General features: G+C 37.5%; 3 protein-coding genes and 2 non-coding genes across 9 annotated transcripts; 4 read left to right on the top strand and 1 right to left on the bottom strand.

Annotated features, from left to right (window-relative positions):
- The first annotated feature begins 805 nt into the window (after positions 1-805).
- On the top strand, positions 806-877 carry TRNAW-CCA. The gene has a single exon. It is a non-coding gene; the product is annotated as a tRNA-Trp (tRNA).
- An 87-nt stretch (positions 878-964) lies between these two features.
- TRNAW-CCA lies at positions 965-1,036 on the top strand. Its single transcript has one exon. It is a non-coding gene; the product is annotated as a tRNA-Trp (tRNA).
- Positions 1,037-1,228: 192 nt separating this feature from the next.
- LOC111440056 (pentatricopeptide repeat-containing protein At1g61870, mitochondrial) lies at positions 1,229-4,277 on the top strand. Of its 2 annotated transcripts, none has more exons than XM_023077442.1 (2): positions 1,229-2,718; positions 3,011-4,277. In XM_023077442.1, exon 1 carries the CDS (start codon positions 1,293-1,295, stop codon positions 2,508-2,510), a length of 1,218 nt encoding a protein of 405 aa, XP_022933210.1. In that variant the 5' UTR covers positions 1,229-1,292; the 3' UTR covers positions 2,511-2,718; positions 3,011-4,277. The 2 variants fall into 2 exon arrangements, with proteins under 2 accessions (XP_022933210.1, XP_022933209.1); XM_023077441.1 differs by having other exon boundaries at positions 3,001-4,277.
- Positions 4,278-5,143: 866 nt separating this feature from the next.
- Positions 5,144-14,481, bottom strand: LOC111440052 (phospholipase A I). 3 transcript variants are annotated; one of them, XM_023077435.1, is made up of 18 exons: positions 13,662-14,481; positions 13,241-13,388; positions 13,054-13,132; positions 12,773-12,926; positions 12,462-12,671; positions 12,117-12,362; positions 11,875-12,037; positions 11,530-11,790; positions 11,325-11,446; positions 10,790-10,951; positions 9,608-9,800; positions 8,990-9,126; positions 8,784-8,922; positions 8,382-8,588; positions 7,811-8,282; positions 7,505-7,721; positions 7,309-7,398; positions 5,144-6,002 (listed from the first exon to the last, which is right to left on the bottom strand). In XM_023077435.1, exons 1-18 carry the CDS (start codon positions 14,202-14,204, stop codon positions 5,559-5,561), a joined length of 3,987 nt encoding a protein of 1,328 aa, XP_022933203.1. In that variant the 5' UTR covers positions 14,205-14,481; the 3' UTR covers positions 5,144-5,558. The 3 variants fall into 3 exon arrangements, with proteins under 3 accessions (XP_022933203.1, XP_022933204.1, XP_022933205.1); XM_023077436.1 differs by having other exon boundaries at positions 13,054-13,129; XM_023077437.1 differs by lacking the exons at positions 13,241-13,388; positions 13,662-14,481 and having other exon boundaries at positions 12,773-12,937; positions 13,054-13,129.
- A 1,259-nt stretch (positions 14,482-15,740) lies between these two features.
- On the top strand, positions 15,741-20,248 carry LOC111440038 (RNA pseudouridine synthase 6, chloroplastic-like). Of its 2 annotated transcripts, none has more exons than XM_023077412.1 (9): positions 15,741-16,073; positions 17,394-17,522; positions 17,620-17,874; positions 17,960-18,041; positions 18,215-18,330; positions 18,416-18,470; positions 18,670-18,781; positions 19,422-19,591; positions 19,705-20,248. In XM_023077412.1, exons 1-9 carry the CDS (start codon positions 15,838-15,840, stop codon positions 19,987-19,989), a joined length of 1,440 nt encoding a protein of 479 aa, XP_022933180.1. In that variant the 5' UTR covers positions 15,741-15,837; the 3' UTR covers positions 19,990-20,248. The 2 variants fall into 2 exon arrangements, with proteins under 2 accessions (XP_022933180.1, XP_022933181.1); XM_023077413.1 differs by having other exon boundaries at positions 15,744-16,073; positions 17,631-17,874.
- The last annotated feature ends 299 nt before the right edge of the window (positions 20,249-20,547 follow it).

Below are 20,547 nucleotides of genomic sequence, written 5' to 3'. Positions count from 1 at the left end.
TTAATCGTTACAAATTAAGCTTATAAACCTTCTTCAAATAAACTGATTATGCACCGACTTAACTTTAATATTGCAAGTTAGACTTGGTTTGAAGGTTAAGTTGACCAAAGTTAATTGACCTAGAGCTTGATCTGAAACTTGTCCCTGTAACTCTAGGTTAGACATAACTTAAAGGTTGAGTTAACCTAGAGTTTGATCGGCCCGAGATTAAATTGAACTCGAATTTATTTTCACTATAATTATAGTTTATTTTAGCTTTTCAATATTTGATTGGGTCTCCTTTTAACAAATAATAATTTTTGACCCACTCAATATTAATCCTTTTAAGTAATATTATTATTTTGGCGGTAATAATCATCCCATTATTACATTCATAATTGATTATCACTTAGGTAAATAAGTTGAAATAAAGGATATGATTTATTTAAACTTCTCCTTTAAAAATAAATAAATTTAAATGTTATTAGTTTTTTTTTAATTAATGATAATGTGAATATAGCTCTAACTAGTTTTAAAAATTTTAGGCTTTATCAACATTTTGAAAGTAAAATACTAATGAGAAAGGTAACTTCAACTCATGCCATAATTTATCGTTGATGGTTCAATTTGTACAATGCTGGTAAGTAGATGTCGACCGAGGATTGTCAACAATTTTTAGTGAATTATTAACGATTACAATATTTAAAAATTTGGTGTATATATTATGAGATAAATGCATTTATATTTACAAAAATATACAAATCTGTCATTACGATTTTCGTGCATATATTAATTATACTTTTGTTTTATGATATCAGTCACGAAAGGATCCGTGGCGCAATGGTAGCGCGTCTGACTCCAGATCAGAAGGTTGCGTGTTCGATTCACGTCGGGTTCAATTCTTTTCTTCTTTTTTTTTTTTTTTCCAATTTGAAGGGTTTTGTAGACAATTATTTTATAGTCCTACCGATCATCTGCCATCGAAGGATCCGTGGCGCAATGGTAGCGCGTCTGACTCCAGATCAGAAGGTTGCGTGTTCGATTCACGTCGGGTTCAATCCCTCTTTTTTTTTTCAATTTGAAGGGTTTTTGTGGGTAACATAGTACTTTCAGTTGACTCTCAATCCCTACCGTTCAATTGTCATACTTTTCCGTTCTCAAATCGAACGACGGCAAAGATTAAAGGGCTCACTAATCTCCCTGTTTCACACCTGCACGTGATCGGGAAGCCCGCCTTCGTCTTCTAGCTCTTCTTAAAACCCTAGACCTTGAACCCTTTATCTCTCTCTCTCTCTGCTAATCATTCTCGAGCTATGGCGCTTCTTTATCGCCTCCGCAATGCTTTCCCTTCGAATTGGAGTTACATCAACCATCGTCTTCACTACCGTTGTCTATCGACAATCCTTTCCCCTGATTCCACTAATCCTTTGTCAGCTAAACAGAAATCGAGGGCCGCATTGTCCCTACTGAAAGTTGAGGACAATCCTGAGCGTATAATCGATATTTGCCGAGCCGCTACTCTCACTCCAGAATCACATCTCGATCGCATCGCTTTCTCTGTTGCTATTTCTAAGCTTTCAGAGTCCAAGCACTTCGATGGAATTCGCCTTTTCCTCGAGGAGTTGAAGTCTCGTCCCGACTTGAAAAACGAGCGTTTTGCTTGCCACGCTATTATTCTCTATGGCCAGGCCAATATGCTCGATCATGCTATTCGCACTTTCAAGCAAATTGATGAACTGGGTGTGCGTCATTCGGTTAAATCGCTTAATGCATTGCTATTTGCTTGTAATGTAGCTAAGGACTATAAGGAACTGAAGCGGGTTTTTATGGAGTTCCCTAAGATTTACGGAATCGAACCAGATCTCGATACTTATAACAGAGTAATCAAGGCGTTCTCGGAGTCGGGTTCCTCGAGTGCAGTGTTTTCGATTGTGGCGGAAATGGACAGGAAGGGTGTCAAACCAAATGCGACTACTTTTGCGAACTGGCTTGCTGGATGCTATAAGGAAGAGAAGTACGAGGATGTTGAGAAAGTCATAAATTTGATGGGAAAATATGGTGTGCGGCGTGGAGTTAGTACATATAATGCAAGAATACTGAGTCTTTGTAAATTGAAGAAATCATCAGAGGCGAAGGCTTTATTTGATGGGATGTTGTCGAGAGGTATGAAACCAAACTCTGTTACATACTGTAAGTTGATTCATGGATTCTGTAGGGAAGGAAATCTGGATGAAGCTAAGAATCTTTTTAAGAGAATGATCAACAGCGGTTGCCAACCTGACAGTGATTGCTATTTCACTTTGGTTTATTTCCTTTGTCGAGGAGGAGATTATGATGCCGCTTTCAAGATCTGTGGCGAAAGCATGGAGAAGGGGTGGGTTCCAAATATCACTACGATGAAGTCTCTTGTTGATGGATTAGTTAGCATCTCGAAGGTCGACGAGGCAAAGCAACTTATTGGGCAAATCAAGGAGAGGTTCTCAAAGAATGTTGAAAAGTGGAATGAAATTGAAGCTGGATTACCTCAGTGAGGAAATTCTGGGATACTTTGCAGCCATCAATACCAAGCGAGTGTTCAGGGAAATACTAGAGGACGCAGCATTTTTCTTGGCTTCAGCTCATCACCCTCTGCTTATGTTTTGCAGGTGCAATAAATTGTTGGCTAGCAGTCAGGTCCACTTCTGAGAGGCTATGCCGAACATTTTATTCTTGAATTATGGTGGTGGCTCTTCCTGTTAGGTTAGTAATTGATGCATCGGTGGAAACCAGATTGTTTTAAAGCAATTGTGTGTCAATAAAAATAGCAATTTTGTCTTCAGATTTAGTCATCTTTCCTGTTATAATTCAACTCTCCCTGTCTGCCATAGTTAATTTGGATAGGAAGCAAGTGCCAGATAAAATGCTTCTGTTTTTTGTGCATGTTTTCACAGTGATTTTGGATTCTTATGCAATTGTCTTACCTGGACTGAGTTACAATTGTATTTGCTCATTCTTGTGTACATTTTGAATATGCATTTCAAGTGAAGTACAGGTGAGGCTGGTGCTAACTGCTACCTGCACCACCAACCTAAAACTAATAAATGGCTACTGAAATTCTGTAAGACAATTGGATGGAGAAGGCATAGAAACTCAAATTAAATCAAGAAATCTTGAACTTGTGGTGGATTGGGGTGACAGGAAAGAGTAGTGAAGGCCACAATATTGAAGAACTAATATTTTCCAGAGGAACTGTTTCTTGCCCTTCTCTTCTCTCTCTCTCATGGACCTGCAAGAAGAAACTTGTTAAGGGATGCAGGTCCTCCATACAATTGCAGGAACAAACAACAAAGTACCCCTGAGAAGAATTGAAAATTTTCTCCAAAACTAAATTACCTTACCTTGACGGTTGAAACAGCTGATTGGTTCCTTCTTTCTCTGGCTTGTCAGAATTGGATCCGTTATAGGAGATGCAACATCGAACAACTCGCATTTAAGAAGATGCTTGGTAGCTGAAGATTATGGAACATCATCTACATGTGTAAGCTGTGGAAATTATTCTGAAGGATCGTGTAATTGAACCCGGAAATCTTATTCATCTGATTGCTTTCAGAAACATCAAAAGCCGATGAGCATATTTTCGGGACAAATCGACTTCTGCTGCGCTTCTTCTTCCTTCGCCACGACATTACAGAGTGCCAGAAAGTGGGTGGCGAACTGCTGCAGCCAGAAGTAGCCATGTCAGGTGCTTGGGGCCTTTGTGAGCAGCCGCTGCTGCATCTTTCAAGCTCAATCTTGGCAAAATAATCAATTTCCTTCTTGATGAGTGAACCAATGGTTCCTCGAGTTCCAATGGCAACAGAAGCAGTGGCAGCCATTTTTTCATGGGATTTGCAAAATGTGGTGCTGGGTTTATTGTGCTGCATCCTTTTGATGTAAAATTAAAGAAATGCAAAGAGGCTTTTGGGATGAAGGATGTGATGTCGTGGAGTCCTTTTCGTGAAGGGGTTGGGATTCCTTGCTGGCTTTGAGTCTAAGCCACCTCCTTTTTTATCTTTTTATGAAGCCATCTACCCAAGTAAAGTGCTTTGGAAGAGAGATAACAGCACAGCTCGAGATTTTGACATAATATTCATTCCGAGTTCCCTGCCACCGGTGATATTATGATACCTTTTCTGCTCTTTTTATTTTATTTTGGGTGAACAGTCCCCTACACAAATGATTTCTGATAATGATTTGTTGCGTGTGCCTGTTATTTAACATTGAAAACTAAGATCAATCAATGCTTTAGAATAAAAGTGGATTGTTGATTGAGCTGTGAAGATTTCTTGTGCACCCTATAGGGAGCCCATAGCCCATCCAATTGATTGCTTTACTTGACATTGTTGTGGGGCCATACTTACTTATGCTTTGCTCATGCCTTTTCCTAAATTAAAAGAGGTGATGATCTTTCCCATCTTGCCTGCTTCCTTTTGTTTAGGTAGGGATGTCGTAGGGAGTTGTGGTTTTGTCAATTCATAATTTATGACCATAACATAAAAGGATTAAGCTTATTATAATTTGCTTCCATGAAGGTTAAATCTCATCACCTTCCATCCTCCAAACCAGGTTGAAATTTCAAGCGAATTTTCTTATGGCCCACCTGTTCACTCTTGAGACTCTTTTACTCTTTTATGATTTTAAAATGAAAATTTTAGATTATATATTCAACATCTGACACTAATTTATACAAATAGATTTGTAACTTAATTTTGTATATAATAAATCTTTCTTCACTCAATTTTCTTTAAGGAATCTAAAAAATTATTAAATATGAAATTAAATATTTGAAATTTTATTAGGCAATTTTTAAAAAAAAAAATTAGCTAAGAAACCAATTATTCAAAAAAGTCTAATTATGTCCAAAGTTGATTGGACGATATTTATTAGACACAGTAACTTTATAAATCTATTAGACATAAAATTAAATTTTTGAAGTTCAAAGTTAGACTTCGATCTCAAAAATTCTATACCTCAATTAATTTAATCATACACTCCTTTTAAAAATTAAAACATAAGCTTTATAACTGAGTCATTTCTACCGCTTTAAAGGGAATCATCATCTCTGTATTCATGATATAATGCATTAGTTATCTCTTTATTCGAATAACATTTTAAAATAAAGATGGTACGCATAACTTAGTAGAAGTATGACATAAAATAGCATTTCTTTCCACTTTCATATTCGAACTTGCAATCTTACAAACACATATTCCCAACGGAGTCTGGACCATTCCTTCGAGTAACAAACTACAACCACGGTAATCAAGAAGTCCTAAAAGAAGAGGACTTATGACCATTGACATTTAAATTTGTCTAAACAAAGTTATAATTGAACAAATAAGAGCAGTCAGAAAACCTTTCGAGTGCCTTATAACTATGGCAGTCAAAAAATAGTTATTAGTTATATAATGAACACAGCGAAAGCCTCAAAATTGGATCATCCCTCTTATTTTCTTGAACCTTCTCTATACTCCACTAAAAACCATCTACCGCCGACTATTGTGTCTCTATGTTATAAACCTTTCATTTATTTTTTAACATCAGTGAGATTGATCAAGATATTATTGGACACCAGGGAGATGGCATGTATACCTCAACTTCGGATGCGAAGCAAGAGCGTGGTGTAAGGCATCGTATACACTTGCACGCTCTCGGAATAACGAGTCGTACAAGTGACAAACAAACTGTGAAAGTTCCTCCTCATTGTCATCCCAGGTATCCAAAGAATAATTTCCCATTTTCTCAACATCACTGTCTTCCCAGTCACTTGTGGGACTGGAAGGCTCAACATCGTCATCTTCTCCCTCCTCTTCGCCAAGCTCGAACTTCCCATTTTCAATGACATCATAGTCCCCTGCCTGGAGTGTCGTCGATGGCATTTCAGGGGGTTTGTTTGAAGAACATATTACAGCTTTAGCCCCGGAATTCAAGAAGGCTCTAATTAAAGCTGGGGTTGGCCCATAAGTTCCGGTGCAGAAAATGATCCTGTCCCTCCAAGCACCAACCTAAACAAAATTCAGAAATACGACTACATTAATGGTAAAAGGACATGGCTACAAGCAGATTAACTATTTAATACTAGGAGAACCATATATTTAGAAAGTTATTGATTCATTCTCCTCCCTCAACCAAGTGAAGGACAGACAAATGTAATGTACAAGTTTCTACCCATCAATCTCAAGTATCATCTTGAAGCTTATTAGAAAACCCATCTTTTAAAACTTAAGCTATCCTAGCTGTAAAACAAATTAGTAATACTATGAGCATCAAACTTCAAAGAAATAACAGTCTGAAAAACCTTCGAGGATATAGGTTTAGCAAGCACAGATTATGGAAGGAAAAAGGCAGTGAATCATTGACCTATTTTCAAAATATTTATGATTACTCGAGATCTCTGATAGAACTCAGAAATGTTATCTGTGTTCAAGAAGGAATATAAGGACCAAGGGAGGATTTGAGAACTCCCCAATCTCTCCAAAAACCAGCCACCCTCCGGTTACATAAAAGATGTCCTCATCCCTTTCTCTCTCTTGCTATATTTACAAATATTTAATCTAATCCCTTGCTAACAAAGTGGCCTCACTCTTCTAACCATGGTTCTCAGTCCGCCCCCCACCCCAAGTTTATATCTCTCCCGTTCTACCCCACTACCTCCTATACATCTTAACTACTAGGTGACTCTCAACCCCCGACCAAGAACCCTCTATAACTTTAAAAACACTGCCATTCATCCCTAGCCAAATATTTCAAAAAGAAAAACGAGCAGCGTGCCAAATAACTCTTCATCTATCGCCAAAAAGGTGCATGCAAAAGCACATCCCTTATCATGAATCAACCACCTTTATAGGCGTCAAACTAATACCAAATATCTTCAACACCTTTACACAAGTGACATCTCCATACAATAATAATCCATATTCGCAGATGCTCGTTTGCTGGGGACACTAACACCATGATTCGAACAAAGGTCAACAACAAACATCTAGAAGGAAAAGCAAGGAGGATAAATCATCGAATTTCTTGTCTGAAAGGGCCAAACCAACTAGTTCTGACAAAGGAACCACGTGAAAGAAAGAAAAAAAAAAAAAAAACTAAACAAAATCAAATGGAGAAAACATTTTTTGATGAGAAACAATCTCACGAACTTTACCATTCCAATGATCCTCCTAGGAATGAACTTGAAACCCTCCCCAATAAAGAGTTTTATAATTTCTTTAACTAATTAAACATGCATCAATTAAAATATATGGCACGAACTTTGAAGACAAAAAAAATGTAAGAGATTGATTATAGAAAGATTTGAAACCCTACCATCCAACGAACATCATCAGGTGATAAGTGCAAGGAAGGAACCGTTCTACGAAACAAGTAAGCCCCAATTTCTTGGTTATCCTCCATAACCTTCAATACAAACATCCGTTGATACTCAGAACTTGAGTGCTCTGTATTGTGACTTTTGACTAACAAGGAATCACGAGGAAGAAAGAAAAATGTCAAGATAACATACTTGGGTTTGTCGTCCTAAATAACGATGGACAATGCCTCCAATTTGGAAGTATGGCTTGAGTGCCACCAGATCAGACACAGTCAAGACATTGGCAAGCAATGATGCACCCTTTCTACGATGGCTCTGCATGGCTGACAACAAACTGAGTTTAACACTTCGTAGAAATTTCTCTGCAAGTTCTCCTGGTTCTGCGACTACAAAAACATCATTTTGCCAACTACAAGAATAAAGAATGAGTAAGTCAGGACCAAATGAAAAGGTTGCAACTAAATTCATAAATCATAAACATCTGCCTCATATGTTGACCTTAATATTGAGCCCGATGAGTCATTTTGAAGGGCCAAATGTACAATGCCCACTTGGGGTGAATTCTGTAACTTCTCATGCAATACCCGTACAGGTAAGGAGAGTTCTCTGGGTCCTGAAGGAGACTCTGGGGTGAATGCTGCGCCTTTACCCAATTGACCATCTAAGCTTAAAGGTGGAACTATATCAATTCGACCAAGCCTTTGTGGTCCAGTATCAGGACTATACAGAAGTGGGCTTGTTGGAAAGCTTCCAGTAAACAATGGTGATGTAAAAGGGGTTGGGAATGTTGATGAAGGTACAGTCTTCAAAACCCCAGATGTTCCTTGCATAAGGGATATTCGAATTCCATTTTTGGAACAAAATGCTTCAAGTTCACGGGCATGATGCATAAATCTTCCAGCATCAGGACTATGAGAAGCTTCAATCAGTAGTACATTCCGTCTCCAACCCAAAGAAGGGCTATTCTCATCTAGCATTTCCAGAAAATCAGTAGAATAACTGGTTAGTTCAATAAAATCCAAACAGAATTATTGAGCAGCTGAAAATGCCATGAGGACAAAACAAACACCTGCTGATGATGCCATGACCCGGGAGAAATGAAGTGGATTGACGTTCTCCGACCACTTTTCATCATGTTGATAAGGCATGATTAATCTTTCACAGGCATTCTTAAAGGCCAGATTATTACTTTGGATATACTCCTCAACAGCAGCTTCCAACTTCAGCCAGACTGCTGGATCAGTCTCATCCAGTTCCATATCACATCGTTCATCCACTGCAATAGATTAAATAGCAGTAATGATAAAATAAACCATGGATCATATGCACGTCTCTGTTCTCAAAATGGAAGTGCCACAGGATAACCCTAAAATATTTTCGGGTCAGAATTTTGTGAAGGAAAATAACTGCACAAACGAAATTTCACGCAAATGTTAAATCAATTACCCATGTGCACATTAAGACATCATACCTGGGTCAAACCTGAAATAATGTATTTCAGGCAGCATAGGTAATAACGTACTCAAGGCTTCCTCCACTCGGTCCACAGAGCATGCACTCTCAATAAGCACTTGTCCAGTGTCCAAATAACGCCACCCACCTTTCCTCACCTAAAACAGTGAAGACCGGTTATAGAGAATTAAAGTAATCAAATTATTCATACGAAAAGTAAATTACCTTCATTGGAGTAGAGCCACTGCCAACAGAAACTAAGCAGTCAATTCTCGCATCAGGCCATAGAAGCTGTGCTTCTCTTATGCCAAAGATAGTAGGATTGTTTGCCACTATGGCTCCATCTTGCCAGCGATTTAGATCTTAAAAAATTTCAGAGAACCATGAATAAATATATCAAAGATGAAGGTTTTGAAGACCATGAATGAATATATCAAAGATGAAGCATCTTTATCTTTAATTTTTAATATATTAAAAGTATGAATGAGAGACTCATTATTAAACAATTATGTGCACCCTACTCACATGTTAAAGTTAATTCATATCATTAAATATGAAATTGCAATCAATCTTATGACAACCAGGGGAAAGATTTGTATTATTTCATTCAAGTCATTATGTCCACCCTACTAGCATATTTTATTCACTAGCAACTTAATTTCACTTGAAATTGTGATTAAAACTCACAACACCCATAAAAAGTTCTAGCAAATTTAAGAAACATGTGGATTTTATTTGTGTAGTTTATTAATTTACAAACTAGAATAACACAATGTATGGTATTAATAATTAATAAAAGGGATAAACAATATATTCGCTTAAACAAGAACCAGGAGAAAATACCATCTGAAAAATCATCAAGATAGTAAGGAGCAGCGGATGATGCTCTTATGGCTTTCCAAACTTGGTGTTTACAACTTCCGATGAAAGCACTGCACTTATACCCGTCTGGGGCACTGGCCAAAGGTGATCCAAACACAGTAATTCCTGAACTGTCTGAAATTGCCAGAGGTACCTCCGGTGTTCCAACAGGATACTGCATAAATGTAGAATGCAAGGCAGCAATTGCCAAAATCAGATCTAGGAGTACAGTTAATGCAAAGGAAAACAAGCTGCTTTAGTTGAGGATTTTCTTTGAGTTGTTCAAGAAACGATCAAGACTCTTGATTGTCCAGGCCGTTTCTATTTTGTGTCTCATTTCAATACTCTCTGTCTCTCTCTCTTATTTCTTAACCGCTCACTTATTTTTCTAAATCATGTTTGGCTTAACTTCGATTAAACCATTATGTTTAGGTTCGACCTTAGCTTGGATTAAACCATGCAGCATCGACCAAATTTGTTTCTTATCGGAAGGAGTCCAACAGATTTTTTTTTTTTTTTTTCTAAACATGAAACAACTTTTCATTGATGGATGAAAAACACAAAAAGTTTAGTGAAACAACCTCTAAAAGGATTAAAAAAACAATAAACAAACCAAAAATAAAAATATGCCAAAACAGCACCCACCAAAAGAGAAAACCAACCAAAAGCTTTTAGAGAAACAATAACAGAGAAAAAATCATTTTCCGTTGCGCTATAACTATCCTGTTGTGCATATAAAAACCTATCAGGCTCTGGAGGGCGTGGAAGATAAATTTTAAGTGTAGCATAAAATCCATTACGTGGCTTTTTTGTAGCTGCCAATGCTGAAAGGATTGCAGTAAAAAACAACAGGAAAGAAATACTTTTTCATTGTCATTGAACTATCCAGTTGTGCATATGAAAAGAGATAACCATTAGAATTCAGAGAGTGGAGGATGAATTTTCAGAATGGCATGAGGTTCGTTCCATGGATTCTTTGTGATTCTTCATGCTGAAGAGATTAGAAGAGAATACATTCATCTATTCTTGATTCTACAGGATAGAAATTCTTGTTGCACTCTGTAATCTAATTTTGGTTGTAAATCATCTAATTCATACTGTGTATCTTTTCTTCTAATATACAATTTCTGGGCCTCACTAAAGAAAAGAGTCTTGGTCTCAAACCTGATAATTGCGGAATAAGAAAGGCTGAGCTGGTACCATGCTCACCAAGGTTGACACGACAAATACTTTCGGGGGGTTTTTAACTGCAGATTCTATTAATAGGTCTCCATCTTCATCTTCACACATTTCCTTCAATAGCCTCTCAAATTGATCGGCACTATGCTGCAAGACATCATCGCAAGAGTATTCCATCAGCAACTTGTTGGTGATAATAAAATGCAAAACAACAAAAGTTAGCATATTTATACATAGATCCTAATTTACGGGAGAGAATATGATGTATCCACCATGTTCGGTCATTTATAATTATAATTTTAAACAATAAGTTAGATAAGAGTGACCACTAAAAGAGATTGATGCCTTGCTATCGAAAGAGTCGAGAAAACCAGAAAAACACTGGGTTGACAAATTTGACAAGAATTTTCTTTCGAAAAGTTCAAAAGCTAACTAGAGCTTCCCATAACCTAAGATTAGGTAAGGTGGAACCACGACAAGATAGACACAATTGTGCAAAAATTCTAGGAAATAATCGTACTTTAGATCCATGGACAACAACTCTAAAACTTTGTGAAGAACTTTTGTAAAGTTGATCCAGCTTTTCTCTCCAGGAAGCAGCTTCACTGTCCTTAGGTGTAGGCTCAGCAAAGACGAGTTTTCCTACAATCCAAAATAACATGTTTTACCATGAAGCGATGAAGTGCACAGAATCTAATCATTGCTTACCCTTGCAGCAAACTTACCGAGATTTTTATATATTTCTTCACATTGATCCAAAGTCATCTGCTTAATACCCAGGGCAACAGCTAGCATGCCTCCAGTTGATGTGCCACATATAAGATCAAACAATTCATGTATCCGCCTTCCAGTTCCCTTCTCAATTTCTTTAAGTATTTGAACTGTTGCCAAACCTTTCATGCCGCCACCATCCATTGAGAGTATTCGCAGTCCTTGTTTTGCTACTGGTCTCCCTTTCATGGCACGTCGTAAATTTTCATTCTCCCCTACTCCAAAAAAAAATCTATTTGAATGGATTGTGAAGACATGAAACTCAGATGTACAAGTTGAATTAGATAAAAAATACAAACCAAGGATTGCTAAAGCTCGAGCTGCAGCTTTATTCACACGTGGGTTAGGTGCAACTGTCAAGCGTAAGAGTAGTTCACGCAACTGTTCAGAAGTAACTAGAATGCGACGATTGTCTAAGCAAAATGCCAAGTTTCCAACTGTTAATAAAGCTGACCTTTGCACCTGCAGAAAAAGATTGTGAGAATTACATACGAAAGGGTAGAGAAGCAAGGTGCAAGTTAACTGAAGAATTTAGACTTGCCTCTGGATTTGTCTGGGCACATAAAAATTTCAGGGATTTCAAAAGATCCTTGGTCAACATTTTCTGAGATACAGTGTCGGATGTGAAAGCCAACTTAGCCACAACTTGCAATACAGAAATTACTTCATCTTGTGAAACAGAATTTAGAACAGTTTTAATGGGCTGCATTATGTCTGCTTTCATCAACTGCATTGCAATGGAAACATCTGCAGCAAGAGAAGAAAGAGCAAAGCATGCTTGTACAACCTGCCAAAAGTAATAACTGTTTAAAATAAACCTAGAAGAAGTATCTCTATAAATAAATAAGTAAAAAGGAATAATCAAGTTCAGAAACACAAGTCTCACCACATGACGGTTCTCACTGCTTATCATACTTATAAGCTGATGAATTGCATTCTCATCTTTACTAATAACTGCACGATTTCCTTTATCTTGCATGATTTTTGCTAGGGCAGATGCCAGCAAAGGGTGGTGGCAGGAAGAAAAACGGAAAATAAGGGAGAAGAAGGCACTCAGCTTATGTCGAGATGCACCAAAATAAGAGTTATTTTCCATCTGCACATATCAAAAGTAAAATCAATCAACACAAAAAGTTATGTCTTATGAGTTAATGCAATCCATTATTTGAATATTTGCATCATTTTGTTCAATGCTACCTCTATTTGAACATCCACAGATCTCAAGTTTTCATCTGCCACAAGTCTGATATTTGCAAGAGAAAGATGGCGTAGATTGTGCAATGGCAAAATTTCAGGAAGAAATTCGAGGGGATTACCAAATAGTCTAAGAACACGTAACTCAGACATAGCCCTGTCATAAAGCTGGAGAAAATCATTAGACCCAAAAAAGGGATCACCAAATACTCTTGAAACAAGAGGTATTAGCAGTGTAAAGCACAAAGCAGGAGTTGCTGACTATGCAAACTAAGACAAATAACCTGAAGTCGAGAAGAGGCCTAACGAGTTTGTTGTATTCCAACGATAGCTCCACCAGCCCAACGCACTGCCTCAATTCTACTGCTCAACATTTTTCAAAAATCAAATAAATATGGCAGAAGATGTATCAAAGCAACTCATACTAGATGCTCGTTTTTACTTGGTTTGAGTTTAGAAAACAATGCTTACCAGGTACGGAAATCAGAAAGTTGGAATCAACCCGGAGCACTTTCAAACTTTTGATCTCACCAAGCTCAGGCGGCAAAACTGATAGCTTATTGTTTTCAAGGTACAATTTCTCCAGTTGTGGCAGTCGAGATAAATCTGCAGGCAATGCCTGGAATGAACATAAATAAAGATTAATAAACCCAACTTCAACCCGACCATAGCAATCAAAACGATTGATCTATCAAAAAAAAAACAACAAGCAATCCAAACATAATTGATCAATCAGAAGGAAAAGAAACCGAAGATGTCGCAAGGTTCCATTGCTTCGAAATACTAAAATATGTATCTAAAAACTGGAAAAGCTGATGAAAACCGCCATTGTAATAAGCATGCTCGCAGAAGGGGAAGCTGATTAGTAAAATAAATTGCCACAAACGCTCACCGACAAACCACAGCCACAAAGATTGAGCATGGTAACAGTTTTCCAGTGCTCGCCGCAATCAATCATCCCCTCGCCAGCCCCTGGCGTCGTCGGTGCCACATTCGACCTAAACAACCGCGTCAGAACACCAATCCCATCATTCTGCTGCCCCGATCCCGCCGACTTCGTCATCGTCACGGCTCTAAGAGGTTCCCTCCTCTTCAAAACCCTCATATCTACGTCCACATTATCTGCTTCTTCATGATACTGCAATTCTACCTGCACAGCATCCTGCGGCACCGGCAAGGCAACCATGAGCTGAGACTGAAGCCTGAGAGCCACCTGATCTTCATCGTCCCCAGCCGACCAATCCAAATCAATCCGAAATCCAAGTTCATGACCCTGCGTCAAGATGGTCGTCGATAATGACGATGACGACGAAGAAGAAGAACACGACGAAGACGATGAGACACGCTCAGGATTCTCCACATCCTCTTCTGAACCATAATTCAGTTTCAAATGAAAAATCTCAGATGACCGCTTCCATCCCAGTCCCCAGGACATTTCAACCAAATCACAATCTCTTTACAAATTCGCGATGATCCAATCGACAAGTGGGGAACCAAAGTCAATTTGCACCTGGTGCACTGCATAATACCATTTCTCTTAAACACCCGAACGAAAACACTAATTCCTTCCAAGTACAATCAGAATCTTCAGTAGGCACGACGGCGATTGATCCCTGGAGAGATAATCGACGGGAATTCATGCGTGCTCTTCGTTCATGTTTCGACTAGGAGACACCAGAAGAATCTGACACAAAACGTTTAAGCCTTCTGAGTTCCCATTATTTTATTGATTTTTCGTTTCCTCGAACAAGCACGCAATTTAGCCTTTGTAATTTCACAAATAAAAGCTAATGTCGAGATTTAGTGGAAATAATATTTATAAATTTAATATTTAAACAAATTAAATAGAGTTAGAAAAAATCCATACCACCTCAAAGACGATGATGTCCATGATAATTTCTTGGATGCTAAAGATTTTGAGCTCGATTCAAATGTAAAAAAAAAAACACAGCAACTAATAAAGTTGTCGTAATTGCTCTCTTACCGAGGATCAATGCAACACGAACGATGAAGAGGAATGAGACGTTGATTTTGGTGAGGATAATTCACAAATCTTTGTGCCCACCGCATACGATTGATGACAAATTGAACTCGGACAAAATTAAAATAATTTATAAATATTAAAATTTCTCATTTTGGTTTAGATATTTCAAATTTATTCTTTTTTTTTTTTTGTTATTTGTTAATATTTTGATTGTAGTTGTTTTTGCTAAATTAGTAAAAACAACTTTACAATTTGTTTTAAAAAAATACCTCAATAATTTACTCTAAAATAGCTTTAAACTTTTAAAATAGTTAAAAAAAAAAAAAAACTATTTAACTCTCAAATGCATGTGAAAAAATATCATTTGTTTTTTAAAAGTATTTTTGAATTAAAAAAATATTAATATTCTTAAACTCTTTATAAAATAACATGAAAAAAACATACATTTAAACTTAAAAAAAAATTAAAAAATACATTCTATTAGCACATTGTTAAAAATATTCATAAATTTTATATATTAACATTAACATCATGGTAAATAATCAAGAGGTTGATAGACGATTTTTATCCATATATTGACTGTTATTTTAAAATTTTATGAGTATTTTTTTTTTATATATATAATACTCACGTTATTTTAATTTTTTTTAACCAAATGTTTTAAAATTTATAGATATTTTTGAAAAATCATTAAAAGTTTAATTGTATTATTGAAACAAAAAAAATTAACTTTTCCATCCAACCATACAAATATTTTCAGTTTAAACTCATTTTTATTAATTTAGCAATTTGTTTTAATAAGTTAATTAGCATCTATTTTGAATAAAAAAATAATTAATTGAATTTATATTTTTGTTCACCGCACAACACAGAAGTGTGGATTTATTTTTATTTTGATTATTATTTTGAAATATTGTATTTAAAAATAGATCTGAAAATAGGGCGAAGGCTAAAGCATAGTAAATAAAATAATATGATTGGAACAAATTTTGTGAGAGCCCAGAATTATCCTCTCCGGTAGAGAAGGATTAGCAAGCATCGTTTTGGTCTCATCAGCACATCCCGGCTCCACAGCCTCCCCGGGATGCTGGCTTCCATGAATATAGCTCTAGTGGCCGCTCATGGTTGCCATGGCCTCATTACATCACGAACCCTGTTGCGCACATTGGCAAGAACTCGTGCTAATCTCGGTGTTGCCATTTGCGGCAACTGCTTTGCTGCTCGGCGTTCTTCGAGTTCGAAGAGCAGCGTGTTCCCTTGTGAATGCTCAACAACAGACATCACAGTTACACAAACTGCAACTGACTCTGCAGAAAATGGGTACCGCTAATTTTGTCTCATACCTTCTTGTTTACTAATTTGATTGCTAGTTTGAACGGGGTTACTGTTGTTTAGTTGTGTTTTAATCGTGTAAATGTGAGATTACGATTTACTTACCTATTTAAACGGTTTGAAAGTTTTTTTCAATGGTTGTGGGGTATTTCACTGTTGGTCAATTCTACATTTCTAGTTCATGTAACTCGTTGATTTGGATTAGGATCTTGTTCTTTTTTGCGTATTGCTTGTCATGAGGTAAAAGTTGCAGAATTGAAACAAAATGGAAGGTTAAGAATAAAAAGGAAGGAGAAAAAAGAAAATCAGTGGCTTATGGCTTGAACTATATGCAGTATATATGGATTATGAATATTGAGCACTGAACCATCTCTATTGGTTGGCAATGAAAACTAGCTGACTTACTGGTAGCCCCTGTTAGATAAATATGAGGCTAGATATCAAAACCAACCTGAAACAAGAGGATGGAAATGAAGGAGTAACCCATATATTTTTTAAAGAACATGAGGTCTCCCCTCTTTGGAATACGTGCCCCCTCAAAATGATCATCTTTGGGTTCACCATTTCTGGATCAAATCTTTCTTTTTTGGGATCCGATACTTGTTTGAGTGTAACAGCCCAAGCCCACCGCTAGCAGATATTGTCCGCTTTGGCCCGTTATGTATCACCGTTAGCCTCACGGTTTTAAAACATGTCTGTTAGGAAGAGGTTTCCTCACCCTTATAAGAAATGCTTCTTTCCCATCTCTAACCGATGTGAGATCTCACAATCCACCCCCTTGGGGGCCCAGTGTCCTCGTTGGCACATCGCTCGATGTCTGGCTTTGATACCATTTGTAACAACCCAAGCCCACCGCTAGCAGATATTGTCCGCTTTGGCTCGTTACATATCGTCGTCAGCCTCACGATTTTAAAACACGTCTGTTAGGGAGAAGTTTCTACATCCTTATAAAGAATGCTTTGTTCTCCTCTCTAACCGACGTGGGATCTCACATTGAGGTTTAGGCTATAATATCATAATAGATAAACATGAGACTCCATCTCAAAACCAATTGGCAACGGGAAGCATAACCCACATATCATTTAAATACTGTGAGGTCTCCCCCATCTTTCCAATGTGGGATCCTCAACAGCCCCAAACTTCAAATTTTACCTTCTACAGTCAAATGAAGGGAAAATGGTTTTCTGGCACTTTTGACGATTACTCTCTTGGATGCTTAATGCACTAGCAGTAATCATGATTTGTTATTGAACTCCCTTTTCATGATTCCTTGAGGATTTAGCATGCTAAGACTGAAATTAATTTCAGGTATCCTCAATATCATCGTTTGCTTCCATGTCCCTCATTCAAGGAACCACCACGAGTTGAACATCTGGTCGTTTTGGAAGAGGGTCCTGTTATGGAATACATCTCTAAATCCTTGGATCTTCCTCCTCTGTAAGTTCTATCTTTTGGTTGTTCATAATAATATTCTGCAACATGATGTTAAGTCTAAATAGATGAAGCAATGAATTAATAGCTTCACTGTTTGAAGGTACGTTGCAGATCTCATTCATTTTGGTGCTGTACATTATGCCTTAGTCTGCCCACGGCCTCCGCCAACTGCTACCCCAGAGCAAATTAGACTATTCAAAAAATTTACAGAACCAACATTTTTGAAAGGGCGAAAATCTATCAAAGGGAAAACTATGGGAGAAGCACAGAAGACTTTCCGAATAACTCGCATTGATGATTTCGTGGAGGTTGGAATGTACTTGCGTGTTTACGTGCATCCCAAACGTTTTCCAAGGTGAAAAGAACTACCTTTTTTGTCTTTCAAAAACAGAATGATGTTCATAATAGAATGATGCTTGTTGAAATTTACAATCAATCAGGTGTTATGAAATTGATTGGAAATCAAGAATTATCGCCGTGACAGAATCCTATGTGGTTTTGGACAAACCTGCTGGTACATCGGTCTGTGGTTGAACACTTGAACCATTAATCTCTGGCTTGAACATTCACTTATGGAGAATGACACAATTTATACCATCTAGCTGAACATTCATAGAATGACAATTTATTTGCATCAATACTATCTAGCTGAACATTCATTTCTTAATTGTTAAGTATGATGAATATTCTGTTAGGTTGGGGGCACTACGAACAACATCGAAGAAACTTGTGTCACCTTTGCGACTCGTGCTTTAGGATTAACGTCTCCCTTGTGGACTACCCATCAGATTGACAATTGCACCGAGGGCTGGTAATGATGTTTCTTGTAGATATTTTTATGTCCAATATAATGCCTCTCTTCAAAATACGTGTTTTCGTTCATCGCACTTTTGCAGCGTCATTCTAGCTAGGACAAAAGAATATTGCTCCATCTTCCATCGCAAAATTAGAGTAAGTTTCATGATCTTATTTCTTGAGTTTGATCATTGTGGTTAAGTATTCACATATTGTAACATAAGTTTCCTCTGTTCATTCACTCATGTTCCAGTTTTCCATTTAAATCTTCATCATACTCCCTATACTGGTAAAGTAGTTAATGCTTTTTGTTTCTTAATTTGATAGCAATGATTTACAATTTTTTTCTTTATAGGAGAAAAAGGTTATGAAGCTTTATCTTGCTCTTGCGGCTGCTCCCGTGCCGATGGGAATAATAACACACTATATGCGGCCAATTAATTTGGCTCCCAGACTTGTTTCTAAAGGCAAGTCTTCCAATAAAGCATTCAAATAATAATCGGATGTTGCTTTGAACTATTTGTTGCAATTTGATCTGTTGGAGAACATACGTATACCGTTTGATTATTAATTTGCAGCCATAAACTCAAGCACTTAGAAAACCAGTTTTAATTTTCTGCCTAACAAATTCATATGCAAATGGTTGCCCCAGTCACATTAACATTTCAACTCCCTCCCAACCGTGTCACTCCAGCCCATACTCATTGCTAGCAGATATTGTCTTCTTTTGAGCTTTCTCTTTCGGGTTTTCCCTCGAGGTTTTTAAAATGCGTCTGCTTGGGAGAGGTTTCCACACCTTTATAAAGAATGCTTTGTTTTCGTCTCCAACCGACGTGTGATCTCACAATCCACCCCCTTTCGAAGCCGAGCATCCTCGCTGGTACTCATCCCCTTCTCCTATCGGTGGTAGATCGTCCAATCACCCTCTTTTGGGGCCAGCGTCCTTGTTGGCACATCGTCTCATGTTGAGCCCCCTTCGGGGCTCAGCCTCCTTACTGGCACATCGTCCAATGTCTGGCCTGTAACCCTGACCATTAATTTATCCATACTAAGATGTAATAGGAAGGTTTAAGTCTTTTGGTCGCTTTAAACATCTTCTGCTTGCAGACTGTATTGATGGATGGAACTTGTGTCAGCTCGAGGTGTTGGAATGTAGAGAGGTTTCATGGCCAGTTGCTGATATTGAAGCAAAATACTGTATTGAAGATTGTGGCTGGCCCTCCAAAAAGAAAGCATATGAATGTAAAATCAACCTCTTGACTGGTCGGACACATCAGGTTTTTAGCGTAGTCTTTCTGTTCCTGTAATTACCTTTGTTATTTTAAAACCATGTTCATAAATTCTTGCATTCATAGTTCTTAAAACACATGCGATGTTACTGATGATGCAGATTCGAGCACAACTGGCTGATTGTGGAGCACCATTGGTTGGTGATTCCATCTACATGCCTGCGGCAGTTGCAGAGATGGCTAATCCTGGGTCCAATCCATTTGGAAGAAGTAAGAAAGAGTATACAAGCGAAGAAGATAAAGAAATTGCCGTGGCGGAGTGGATTGCTCTGCACGGAAAAGAACCAGCCCTTGCTATTGGACTGCAGGCTTATGAGATTTCATGGGATTCCGGGGAACACTCCTACAATGCTGGAACTCCTTGGTGGAACCAGGGGCAGTTATAGCTCGATATTGACTCCAAGCTATCATTTTGCATTAGCCAACAGTCTCCAAATCTGTAAGGCTATCGTGACCGCACACCGAAAAGAGTCGGAGAAAGATACGAAGGGCTTAGAAAGCTGAAAGCACTTAGAAAGTCAATTCAAACATGCTCCGTGTTTGTTATTGCTCGAAAATCATGATCATCTATGACTAGCTTAATATTATGTCAATGAACGAGGCCGACAGTATTCAATTATTATCAAATCAAGTTTGATGCTATATCCATGAATTCAAAAGTATAGTTTATAAGTGGTTTTCCTCGAAGCCTCGAGCTTTCAGCAAGAGCAGTCGAATGAGAGGAGACCTTCACATCCGGTTCGAGTGTCGGGATATTATTCTTTCCCAATTTAGGTGAAAAATGTTAAAATTGTTTATAAAACTTAAAGAAATATAGAAAACTCTTAGAAATAAATATGAAAATCATTTACAAATATTTTAATGTGTATTTAATATAAAATTTGAATGATTTTTTATTAAATATATATATATATAGTTTTAACAAAATCTTAATAACTAATAAT

Source organism: Cucurbita moschata, unplaced genomic scaffold (assembly GCF_002738365.1).
Source record: "Cucurbita moschata cultivar Rifu unplaced genomic scaffold, Cmos_1.0 Cmo_Scf00133, whole genome shotgun sequence".
Taxonomy (NCBI): Eukaryota; Viridiplantae; Streptophyta; class Magnoliopsida; order Cucurbitales; family Cucurbitaceae; genus Cucurbita; species Cucurbita moschata.
Note: the sequence above shows the minus strand (reverse complement) of the source record. Positions and strands in the feature narration are given on the sequence as shown.

Bases quoted from the DNA above. Each gene is read 5' to 3' on its own strand.
- LOC111440052 (XM_023077435.1), bottom strand. From the start codon at position 14,204: ATGTCCTGGGGACTGGGATGGAAGCGGTCATCTGAGATTTTTCATTTG. The intron at 12,927-13,053 runs GTTATTTGTCTT...GCTTTATGACAG, and splicing joins AGGCCTCTTCTCGACTTCAG to GGCTATGTCTGAGTTACGTG. The intron at 9,127-9,607 runs GTATTTTCTCCT...AAATTTTTTAAG, and splicing joins TCTTGATGATTTTTCAGATG to ATCTAAATCGCTGGCAAGAT.
- LOC111440038 (XM_023077412.1), top strand. From the start codon at position 15,838: ATGCTGGCTTCCATGAATATAGCTCTAGTGGCCGCTCATGGTTGCCAT. The intron at 17,523-17,619 runs GTAAGTTCTATC...CACTGTTTGAAG, and splicing joins TCCTTGGATCTTCCTCCTCT to GTACGTTGCAGATCTCATTC. The intron at 18,471-18,669 runs GTAAGTTTCATG...TTTTCTTTATAG, and splicing joins TCTTCCATCGCAAAATTAGA to GAGAAAAAGGTTATGAAGCT.
- LOC111440056 (XM_023077442.1), top strand. From the start codon at position 1,293: ATGGCGCTTCTTTATCGCCTCCGCAATGCTTTCCCTTCGAATTGGAGT.